The 12,443-nt window shown below is 38.9% G+C and overlaps 1 protein-coding gene across 5 annotated transcripts in view; it reads right to left on the bottom strand.

Annotated features, from left to right (window-relative positions):
* LMO7 (LIM domain 7) overlaps positions 1-12,443 on the bottom strand; it is a 128,220-nt gene that overhangs the window by 78,672 nt on the left and 37,105 nt on the right. For all 5 annotated transcript variants that reach the window (XM_062636899.1, XM_062636900.1, XM_062636901.1 and 2 more), the window contains exon 3: positions 10,422-10,491. In XM_062636899.1, coding sequence (XP_062492883.1) covers positions 10,422-10,491 — 70 coding nt within the window. The remainder of the gene's footprint in view (positions 1-10,421; positions 10,492-12,443) is intronic.

The raw sequence follows: 12,443 nt of genomic DNA, 5'->3' as shown, positions 1-12,443 counted from the left end.
TACTTATGTGCAACACAAGATCACAGTAAATTCAGCTTCTATATTTGAGATGAAATTTAATTAAAAAATAAATCCCTTATTATCATTATTATCTGGGTGGGGCAGGAATATTAATTTAAACAAGCATGTAAATACATTTCTTTCTTTAAGGTGCAGTCATGCTGTGTGGTAAGCCTGTCTTCTCCCTGGTTAACTGTTTTTCTGAAGCCTCACATATGCACTGAAACACAGATAGATCTCGTAGGCATACAAGTTATGGCACATCTTTCAATTCACTTGGCACCTGGGAGAAAAACAATTTAATTAACATGGTGTTTTTCTGTTTTTCCTGGCTGCATCAGCCAACAGATGAAGACAGTCCCCCAGGTGTCTCCTACTTCTATGCAAACACCCACTGTTTCAGTTCAAAACCTTACTTTTACTGCAATACAAAGCTCTGTTTTGTTTTGGGTCTGGCTAGGGTTTTCTTGGGGGTTGTCTGGTTAGTTTGGGTTTGTTGTCCGTTTTTTTGACTTGGGTTTGGTTTTCTTTGGTGGAGGTGAGATTTTTAGGGGGTTGGTTTTGGTGGGGTTTTTTTTTCATTTTCAAAGTATCAAGGGGAAGAACAGGAACTGAATTTCATAATTACACCCTATGCTCACAGGGCCATGAGGCATATTCACATGGAAGTATTACAGCATCACCCAGACCGTGACTTTGTGCCAGAAGGCGTTTTCATTTTCCAGGCTCCCAGAGGAAAAAAAGAAAACAAACAAAAAAACAAAAAAACAAAAAAAAACAAAACAAAACAAAAAAAAAACCAAACAACAAAAAACAACCCAAAACCAAACAAACAAACCCCCCAAAAAACACAAAACAAACAACAACAACAACCCAGCAAAAAAAAACCAAAACACAACAATGCATTTCTGACATTTTAGGAAGAGAAAATGATGTATTTTTTCAGCTATAGAATTCTGAAAATCATCTGAATAGATCACATTTAAGAGGCATTTTTCTTAGTGCTACATTTATGGAGACATTTGGAGTCCTCTTGAGAGTTTACACTGTGTCTCCTTCAGTTCGGCATTCATGACAAATCTTTATTGGCATCTAAATAAGGGCCTATTTCCAGTATAAAAAGAGGTATTTTTTAAAAAAGTAGGATAGATGCATCACTATACTGACCACTAAGGCTGGCTCAAATTGGTTAAATGCATACCTCAGCGCTGCCTTTTGCAGTGGCATCACTGTGCAGCTAAGCGTTGTTTATATTTGGAGGTGGGGTAAGGGAAGAAACCTAAAGCAGGAGCTCGTTGAACAAGTTGGGTAACTTGCTCTTCCTCGGAGGTATGTTTCGGTTATTAGCACTGGCTGTGGGTGTGGGTGGGGGCAGAAGGGGTGAGGGCAAGAGCAAAGTATGGGGCTGAGCCAGCCTTGTGGTGTGACCACAGGCCTGGAAGCCAGGAACTCACAGTTACCACCTTGGCCTTGCACACTGGGATGCTTAGTGCCCATCACCCACTCATGCCATCTGTAGACTGTGATCCCTGCTCCTACAGTTCTCCAAAGGCTTCTAATGCATTGGACCTTGAACTGAAAGGAGGGCGAGGAGTAGGTGGAAAAGCTAAACCACTCTTTTCTTCCCTCTCTTTTTGGGCCACAAACTAAAAATAATAATTAAAGCAATCATCCTGCAGGGATAATTTGACTTAAGACTGACCTCCAGGCTTCAGTAAGTTATCCCACCTATAACAGAGTGCACAGAGCACCATGTTGGCCAAAGATCAGAAACGGTGCTAATTGCATTGCCACTCCCCTCTGTGTGCCCTTCGCTGTTTTTCCACATTAGGTGAAATAATAAATTACTGTGATCCTTGACACAGGGATTTCCTGCCCCAGCTCTATACCTGATTACAGACACCAACTGTTTTAACGATTCACTTCCAGATTTCCTCTCAAAAAGCAGGTGCTCCTCCTGCCAGAATGCAGGAATGAAACTTTATGCATAAACGTTCTCATTATCTTAGTGCTTCCAGTATTGATAACTTTAAATCAGCCAGAAGGAGGAATATTCCCCTTCACCACTGCAATTCATGACTGTCAGAGTTCAGCCATCATGGAAAACACGTTCTGAAGCAGCATTAGATAAGAACTATTCTGGTTTCGAACAAAAAGGGCCATCCACCCCCCAAACCCCAATTCCACCTGCAATGACAACAGCCAGTTACAGACCTCTGTAAGGCCAGTGTGTGTACTGAAGGATCTTCCCCAGAGTTTGTTCCTCAGCTCCTGGCACTGCCCACCACCATATGTAGTGGCCAGCAGAAGACCTCTCTGCTCAGCTCATCTCATTGCCTGCAACCTCTTGCAGCACTGAGCTCAACAGTTTCCTTCCAACAGGAGTGATGGGATTAAGGGAAACACACAACAGGAATTAATGGGATATTTTTGAAACAAGACTTCCAAGTTGACAGCTTTCAAGGTGTTCAACAGAGCAAGGGACCAACTGTCCTCAACGACTTGAAATTCCTCTCAGGCCTCTGTCTTTTACCCAGCTATAGCATAACCTTTGCTATGACATTATAGCCATGTATATTACAGCAACAATATGTACCAAATAAGGCTTTTACTGTTAAGAGAGTGAGTATCAGGTTGTAAACCACAGGTGTGTTTCTGGGATGTTGGTGCTACCAAATAAGGCCAGCTGGAAAAGACAAGAGCAAAAGTACAGCACATGGGCGCCCTGGGCTGACAAGCCTTGCAGGTCAGGAGAGCTCTCTGTCCTTCACAGCTTCATCCCATTTTGGGCTGGACAAAGCTACTTTAGCTCCCTCCTTGCAGGCATTCTTACTGCAAAGAACATACAGGCTTGGAAAGCCAATATGGAATAACCATCCCAGGCTATTTCTGTGTTCAGACAAGCCTTAACTTTCCCACCAGTTAGTTGGATTCCAGTCAAAGTCAAGAAAAAAAAAATTAAAAAAAATCAAGTGATCTGCTTTTCACCTCAAATAGTTTATACAAAACAGACTTTACAAGCAAACCACGTTAAATACTCTAGTGCCAAGTCACCCCACTACACAGAACTGGAATGACAGTAATCCACTTAAAGGTGAAACACCCCTGAAGCCTAATGAGTAATGAAAGAAGTAAAGAACTCTTGTACTTGAAACACAAAGTTTTGGCACCTTCCACCCCCTCCCCCTGCCCCTGTATATACAAGTTTTTCTCTTTTGCACACACAGGTCAACAATTTGATACAGATGAAATTCAGTCCCTCCACATACAGGGCTTGAAACAGAGCAAGTTGCCTCAGATCCTCAAGTCACACAGTCCCTGATTTTTAGACTATGACTTACTATTTCAGTCTTCCTAAAAGAGAATTGGTATGTTTCTTCTAACTATGCTTCCTTCAAGAGCCAGAAATGTTTTGCATCTCAAGCAGAGTAGCCTAATACTATTGTATTTAATCTTTGCTCTGGTCCTACTGCTGTATTTAATCTCTGCTGCCCTAATACAGACTTACCCTGTGCTGAAGGGAAACTCTGCCAGCACACCCAGATCAATGAGCAGGTTCAGAGATGGTCTGCCTTGATGCCCATCTGAGCTCCTGCATTAGTTCCAGGCTAACTCATGTTGCTCCCTGTCCTCATGCCCCGGAGAAAGCAGCAGCTCAGCACCCCACATTTGGTATTGGCATTGTATTTAATTGCTTTTTTACACACATCACTGGAGGAGGGTGATTCAACACAGGCATGCAGGCATGGAGGTGCTCAGATGGGTGTTAAAAGATGTTGCATAAGGATTTTATACCAAACAGAAGAGCCAGTAACATAGCTGTACAGCTCCAGCACTCAAAGCACAGAAAAAGTTATCACTGCTGCAATTAACATCTACTTTCTTTGGAAATTGCCACAAAATTTAAGCACCACACATCAATGAATATCTGACAAACCAGTCACTGTAGCGTCCAGCTCAGGAAGATTTAACACAGATAAAGACCAACTGCCGCAAGAAATCTCAAAACTGCACTTCCTTGGCAAAGGCAGGAGCAAACAGATTATAAATGTCACAAGTATGATTTAAGGTGTGTACCTGTTCTATGTGGTTGGCATTTCTTTCCCAGTTAAGAAGGAATGTTTCTTTACAAACACAGAAAGAGTCATCAGTTATTTAAGGAAATAAAAATAGCATACAGACAACAGCTGATTGAGTTGAGAAATGGAAATTTTTTGCAGTTTGTTTGGCAACCATATTTACGTATTTTGTTAAGTGCTGGCAAGTTGAGGCAAAAAAGGTCAGACTTTCTCATAGCTTTGCTCCATAGCAGGAGGAGAGATGAAAAATTTCCACTTTAGAAAGTTCTCGCTGCCCATCCTATTGCTTTACAGTTAGTTTATAAGCATTTTTAAATAAATTAATTAACATTTTGACATCTCATCCCAGTAACATGCTGGAAGCACCAGTCTGGAAGAAATTGTCTCATTTAAAGCCTCCCCAAAATACTACTTTTGATTTACAGAGATGAACCAACAGGCACAGCACTGACTGTCCCCTGACAAGAGACCAGGGCAAGCAGCTGAACCTTCATTTCTTGGGGTCTGTACCGATATAATTTCTTCCCACTTGTGTCTCCTCCATACATTTAATTTCATCATCTCTCACCCAAAACCTGTCAAGTTCAATCCAGTGTCTGGGTTTCATTCTGCCTGATTGAAGTCCTGAGCAGCTACTAAAAATGTCACAAAGAGTTTGCATCAACCTCCTCTTTCCCCACACCCTACATTTCAAAGTGGTTAGGCAGCAACAGAAAACAATTAAAGGAAACTGAGAGCTAAGGCTGAAATGTACCATATGTTGTCAAGCAGAAGGCCACAAAACAGCAGTGATTTACTGATGAGATTACATACTCCCACTATCAGGCACTGAAAGACTACAGAACAATGTCATCTCTAACTATTAATAACCATACTTCCTTTCTAGCACACAATCCTCTTTTCTTAATTGTCTAATAGAGGTATTTCCATATGAGCCACATTCCTCTTTCCCATAAGACAGCAGAAAGGGTATTAGAAGTGATTTATAGTTCCACATACATTCCTATCAGGACTTGCATCGCTCCTGACATTTGCTCATTTATAGCTTTAGGTCCTCATAAAAAAAAAAAAAAAACAGAAAAGTCTGACTTTAGTTTTTTAGGTTTTTTTGGTTTTTTTTGTTTGTTGTTTTTTTTTACAGTATAGTTTGTGAGTGCACTGGACAGAGAGTCAACCCCTACCATACTCCGACTTACCGACTGACCTTGGAAAAGCCACTAAAACTCCCTCTACCCATGCTCTGTTATTTTCAACTGTAGAACTGAAACCATGTCAAAGCACTCTTTGCAAAGTACTCCAAGACGTAACATTTTTAAAACTTTTTATATAAAAGGCAAGACTTTTCTTAATATTTTAGCCATAATGATCGGGTTTCTGAAATGCTCCATAACTTTACAAAGACCAAAAAAAGTCATAACATTGTTTGTTTTTTTCTGTTTTTCTTTTTTCTTTTTTAATCAGGATTTTCATTCCACAGTTTGCGTGCCCATTGTGTTCCCAAAATTGAAGGAAAATCTGCTTAGAAGTATGAAGTAACATCAACTGAAACTTCTGAATTTTACAACAGAAAGTTACGTGCTAATTTCCAATTGCATTTTTTATTGCACTAACAAAATTTCACTAAAATCCATTACGTAAAAAAAACATAGTCCCCATTATATCCATCCTGAATCTCCCCTCTTTTAGCGTAAAATCATCACCTCTTGCCCTATTGCAACAGACCCTGCTAAAACGTCTGTTCCCATCTTTCATGTGTTCTGGTACTCTTCAAAACCTTCAGAAGGTTTACATCATTTAGTATTACTCCCTCATTGCTACAAAAAGAGAACATCAGACTAGCAAACAGAATATGTCAAATGGTTATCGGCCCACTAGTCAGCTCTTGACCAGCATTTATGAGGCTATTTTTTAATCAGCATTTCTGGACACTGTTAGTTGCTGCACTATTAACAATTCCATCCAGGTTTGAGCCTTTGTCTTCTGGTGTTTCACAGCAAAGCAAGCAACTGTAGCTTTTATGTAAATTAGTCCATGTATTTGTGTGTTTGTGCTTCCTCATTTTTCATGAGGGATAGAAAGGAGATACTCTCTTTTCCAAGAGCTACTGTTAATATTACTAATGTAGCCTACACTAGTTAACTCACAGAGCAGAAGATTAATACTTAAAAATTCAAATAATTTAAAAAATACAAAATGGAAGAAAACAGAAAGCATGAACCAATATCATGGCTACACTAAGCAGAAGGAGGTGAATAGCAGGAGAAAATATATAGTCAGGATTTTCAGCATGAAGAAATGAACTTCACAATTAAATATACTTTGAAAATAATTCTTTTTTTTTAAATTAAAACAAAACCTCTCATATTAATATTGTCATGTTTTAAAATTTAAGTGGAAAACACATCTAATTTGATTCCAAGTAACCTAGAAAAGGAACTTTGAAGCTAAGTCCTAAATAAAACATAAAATCTTCACTTTGCAAGTGTGGATTTTACCTGAAAAATTGTTTTATAAGTGTCTTATAATAAAGTCAAAATGTCAAAATTCTCCTGCATCACAAAAAAAAAACAAAAAACAAAAAACAAACAACCCTGTCAAGAAAACTTTCCCACAGAAAAGGAAACTTTGGCCAGCTTCACTTGATGACAAGAGGTAAGGAAGTACCAGGGCGGTTCCACAGTTTGCAAAGTGTTAGGCACAAAGGCTCAGAAAAATATTTTTAATGGCAACATTTTTAATCTTACCCAGCCCTGTCTTTATCTCCCTTTTCATTTTAGTATAGCTTTCTTCCATGTCTCCCTTCTTACCTTTATTGTTCCCTACTTTCCCCATTTAGGAGGCACACACCAATGACCTCTGTAACAAAGTAGCTCTCCTTCACTGCCTGAAGTGGCTGTCTCGATGTAAGTGGAACTAATACATTCTGATACATTAAATAAGTAAATTATAGAATGTAGTGATGTTACATTAAATTGCATTAAAGAGAGGGAAAGATGCTTGAATAGCACTTTTCAGAAGGGCATGTTGAGCCTTGGTGAACCAGAAAAATAAAGTGTTTGAAAAATCCTGCCTGGAAAACTGTTCCTTTATCCTAAAGAAACCTTAATTCCCCACTAGAACAAAACAAAACAACATCCCATTCTACTGTATTTCAGATGCCCATGTTCAAACCTGGGACTGCCTAGAAATGTGCAGTTTTATTCTCTTGTGTGAAAGGGAACCAAACGTTCACACAAAAAAAATCCCTCTCTGGCAAAGCTGAAGAACTTGATGTATATGACATTTGGTGCTAATATTCATCCAGCACTCACATAGAGACAGAGTTAGCAACATCCCTGCTTGTTTGAAATCAAGGACCGACTTAAAAAAAAATAATTATCACTAATGGTATTTAACTTACAATTCTAAAAACCCAATGGCTTTCGACTCTGTCCTGTGGTTTGACCTCACCCCTCAGGCCTCTGATGTAATGTTTCCCAGCCACAGAGCAAAGCACTGCACTTTCACCTTACCGGAGATGCAAGGAAAGATAGATGGCCTTAGAAGACCAAATTGGTACGCTGCAAGGCAATACTCCCATCAGCTACCACTCTCCAAAGGAGACACTAACTCCAAATTTGCTTCACCACCTGGGCTCAGCTGGAAACTTACTATAACTAAAAGTTTGCCTTGCTACAGAACATAAAGTTACTCCTCCTGAGAAATAAGCAATATATTATTCTGACAGATATGGTGAGCTTGCATGTAGTATACAAAACTCATTCATCTTCCCACTGTCTTGTGATGTCTTATAACTTCCATCACAGTTTATGATTTTTTGTGTTCAGCCAACTGAGCTGGAAACACGAGGTTTCTGGGGAAAAAACTGCACTGCAGCCAGAGATGCACCTCCACGAATGCTCAGCAGAGCCTTTTTGGAAAAGATGTTGTCAGACCACGAAGTCCTCCCCCTCATGTGATTATATCCAAATCATCTAACCATCTCATATGCTGGGACTCAAGCTGAAGAGTCCATATTTATTGAGAACCAGGTTTTCTTTGGGTTTACTTCTGGTAAACAATCATTTTATTTCCACCACGCCCCAAGAACTTCAAGCAAAATCATGATGTTCTGATTACAGGATTTGCAAGACCCAAATTCAAATTGCAGCATCTGTTCATCCTTGGGGGGGGGGGGGGGGAGGGGGAAGAAAAGAAAAAGAATCCCCCCTACCAACAGTTATTTCTAAATCTTATAAAGGCTTGGTGATGAGCAATAATTACTGCAATACTGAAAGACACTGAAATCAGCAGAAGCGAGAGCCACAAAAAGTATACACATGAAGCCACACAAAACACTCTAGAAACAGATCTGTGGGAGAAGCAACTTACAAGCAATGAAAATATTTCCATAACACGGCAAGCAAGCCTCCCAGGTAAGTCCTTCTCAAGATCTTTCCATCTCAAAATCCTTTGGTTCATCAGCTGCAGTATCCCAAGCTTGTCAGGTATCAATGCTTGCTTTTCCATAAATGCAAAACCCGATCATTTTTAGTTTGATTTTTACATGCCAGGATGAAAGCTGGGCTCTTCAAATCTGGGGTAGCTGAGCCTGTTCCTCTCAAGTCTGGGAAAATGCATTTTCCCTCACAATACTGCCATTGTAAACACCATCCTCTAAAACCCTCCCATTATGGCCCTCATAATCATGATCTTCTGAATCTGAAGTACTTATCAGAAACCTTTTTCACAGGTTAACACAATACATCAGCATTCTCAATTACCATATTCAAGTGGTATTTTAACAACAATATTACTGGATGATCTTGGTTTATGAGAATAATTCACCTCTCTTCCCCTTTATTTTTGAAGACTTGTGAAGACGAGAAACAACTTGAAGGAACAGTAATACACTACAAGTAAGATATAAACAACACACCTAATGAATACTCCAAACTTCTGCATGTGGAAGCAACCAAAAAAAGGCATTAAACCACAGAGTTCTTGCAGTTATGATTCAAGACAACACTTATGTCACCACAGAAATGAAATCTAGCCTAGGGTTTTCTGGATTGGATCAAATGGCTACTTCAGAAGCCACTTAGGCAACCAAACTGCTTATAGAATAAACTGTACTGTCCTCCCAGAATGATTTTGATTTCATTTGAATCATTTCTACAATACCTCACAGGAAAAGAATGTGCAGCACTCATTATTCACAAGCCTAATACCCTCAGCTTTTCTGGGACAAAAGCAACTAACACTTTCTACATTCATTTGATGTGGAAATACACATTCTCAGCTTGTGCAATGATATATGGCAAGTTAACCCAATCTTACAACCTCCAGCTTAGTTGATTACACTTATTCTCTAATGAGAAGTTGACCAGCAAAAACAGACGGGTTTTTATGTTCTAATGGATCGAACCAACAATAAAAGTATCCAGCAATGCTTTGCATTCTACTCATATTAAGACATTGGGTAACTTTCCCTAATGTTAAGACTGCATGTTTACCATAAAGCGAGATCCTCCGTTTGTTACAGAAATCATGTATGTCCCTGTTCACCTTGGGTCTTTTAAGATGGGACCAGTAGTTCTCATGAAAAGACTAAATGGCCTAGATATCCTAGTGACATGAATAGACAAAAAGGCTTTCGGAAGTGGTGGGGGGAGAAATACAAAAATTCTTTGCATTATTTTTGCACAAAAAGGTTTCTGATGCTAAATGGTTACAAAATTTCTCCTACAGCCTCTAGCCAGCAAGTTTGCCAAACGGCACACTGGAAATCTAAATTTCCTGTGAAAATGGTTATATGTATCTCCTCCCTCTCCCCCATCAATGTGATTTATAGCCAAAACACTGGCAATTCCCTCAAATGAAGCCTGAAGTGAGATTGTTGCATCATCAGAGTTATTTTAATGCAACCTAAGCTTTGCTGTGGGTGGGGAGAAGCACATTCTAAAAATACTTCAGTTACACAGAACATTTCCTAATCTGACCATTTCCTAATAAAGAGACACCTGAAGTGGCTTCTGAACATAAACAAGAGGGTGGTCTTTAAAGAGAGACAAGTAACGCTAGTTAGGCTTGTGCACAGGAGCCATCAGTGCTTCATACATCTGGGGATGATGCAGCTTCACGCAGCAACAAGGTAATTAAAGTTACAGACCCAAATCACAGAATCTGCAGTCTAAGACAACATATTAATGATACAGTTTTAAACAAAAATGGAAATGAAGCTAAAACTTTGAAAACTTAGTAGGCTTTTGTAACAAGACCATATAAGAACAGTAAGCGAGAGAGCGCTCATTAAAATGATGGTGCCATACCCCAGATATTATATTTGATGCTATTACTTACCAAGCCAGCTATTGGAGTTGACAGGCGATTGATCTTCTTAACAATGCCAGGTTTGATCTTGTTAATCAAACTAAAAAAAGAAGTCATATGATTTTCTGTCAAATAAATCAACTTTATTTGAGCATGAGCATAAAATGCTTATTAAGAAATACTTTGCATATAGTCGTAAGTTACATGATTTGAACCAAATAAATCTGAACCTATTAATACCCCCTAGTTATGGGTTTGTGTTTGTTGTTTTGTTTTTTTTTTTAAATCAGTTTTCCAAAAAGTGACAAGGAACAGCAGACTGCAGAAGCAAAAATGGGATATGCCACATACACACAAAAACCCCAGAGTGGCAAAGTGAGACAGAAAAGAAAATGCCTGGGTAGGTGTAGGCAGAAATGGATCTGTGTTTCTACTGCATGGGTGGTGATGTTAATGAGACTCATATTTCCCATTTAAACATTTACTTCACATAAAAGTTCTGATGCAGATGATGTCAAAAATACATCAGAATACTAATTTTCAGAGCTCAGTGTGAAAGCACTGATATTCATGTACATATAAGAAATCAATTCAGTTTTCATAATGCTACCAAGCCCAGTCTGTGTGCAACAATCATTTTGGGCATATACAATTTACACATGCAAGTCACTTTCAGTCTCAGCCAGAAAAGGTTGTGCCTCATATCATTCTTACTTTATATAAAATCCATACCTAATCTGAGAAGAGAGGACAGACTCACTTTTGAATACATAAGTCCAAATGCACACCTTGTCCTGAGATGAGGATGAGGCACAGGATTTGTTGCACCTTTATACCCAGGTTTTCAGTCATGCAGGTAGGGAAATACTGTGGTTCCTCAAATTACATGTTAGGCCAGAGCATCAGCAGAGAACAGGGACCTCAGGACACCCTGGAGACTTTGTCTTCCTGCATACCTTTAAGGATTTTAGACTTGCTCGCTCTTCTTGTTGCTGCTCGTCTGGCTAGATCCTTTAGCCCACAAAGGTTCAGTAAGGTTTTGTGATCTGCCCACATCAATGCAGACCCAGGACCTAACGTGTGTAACTTTACATGGGAAAAACCATTTTTTGCTCAAGCAGCAAATGTATTTGGAAAGTAAACACAAAGAACAGAGTTTACCTAGATACACTGGAATGGAGGATAGAAATATCTGCAAAAGAAGAATAATGGCTACAGGTCCTGAGATTTTTCAACTTCATTGACTGAGTTACTTAGTAAGCACAATATATTTAATGATTTATTAAAAAAAAGAGTGATCTGTTCAGGTGAAATTAAAACAAAAAATTATGTGGGAGGGTGTCGTCCCCCCTCCCTTTTTTTAATCTTCAAAATGCATATTTGCTGTTTAAATAAAATATACCACCTCCAGAGATAATATAGCCATGGACACTAAATTAGTCATATCACAGGTGAACCAAGGAAAAATGGACAATGTCATGTCTAGTTGCCGCAATGATGTTGTACTCTATTGCCTTTGGTGAAAATTGGACATCTGAAAATCTTTCCCATCTTCTTCTTTTCTGTTTCCCCAGAATTTCTATGAAAATCACTTCTCCTTGTACTTCAGGTACATAAAATTTAAAATTATGACACAGGAGGACAGCTATATGATTTAGTGCAACATAATGAGGCACCATTTCTTTAAAGAAAGTTGTGTGTCTCCTAAGGCAAGCTGCTCAGCTGAAGGAATTACAGGATGTTTTTCTTGCATATGGCTATTAATTACAGATAAATTTAACTGATTTGCATTTGGCAGATGGAGGCTTTTATTCCTTTGCCAAATAAGTGTCAACAATGAAGTTATCAGGGGATTAGAATGTATCAGTCCATTGACAGTTCTTAAAGACACTGTTTAAAAGTTACAGCTGAATACAATACACACGTCCCACTAAATACATACCTGAAGAAATACATTTTTATTAAAAGTATAAGTTACTTTTATTACCACATCCAGTCTAGTTAACATTTCATTACACAAGTAATGGAAATACAGCATCCATTTCTGCAACA

Source organism: Pezoporus occidentalis, unplaced genomic scaffold (assembly GCF_034315485.1).
Source record: "Pezoporus occidentalis ecotype Australia unplaced genomic scaffold, CSIRO_AGI_Poc_V1 ctg5, whole genome shotgun sequence".
Classification (NCBI taxonomy): Eukaryota; Metazoa; Chordata; class Aves; order Psittaciformes; family Psittacidae; genus Pezoporus; species Pezoporus occidentalis.
Note: the sequence above shows the minus strand (reverse complement) of the source record. Positions and strands in the feature narration are given on the sequence as shown.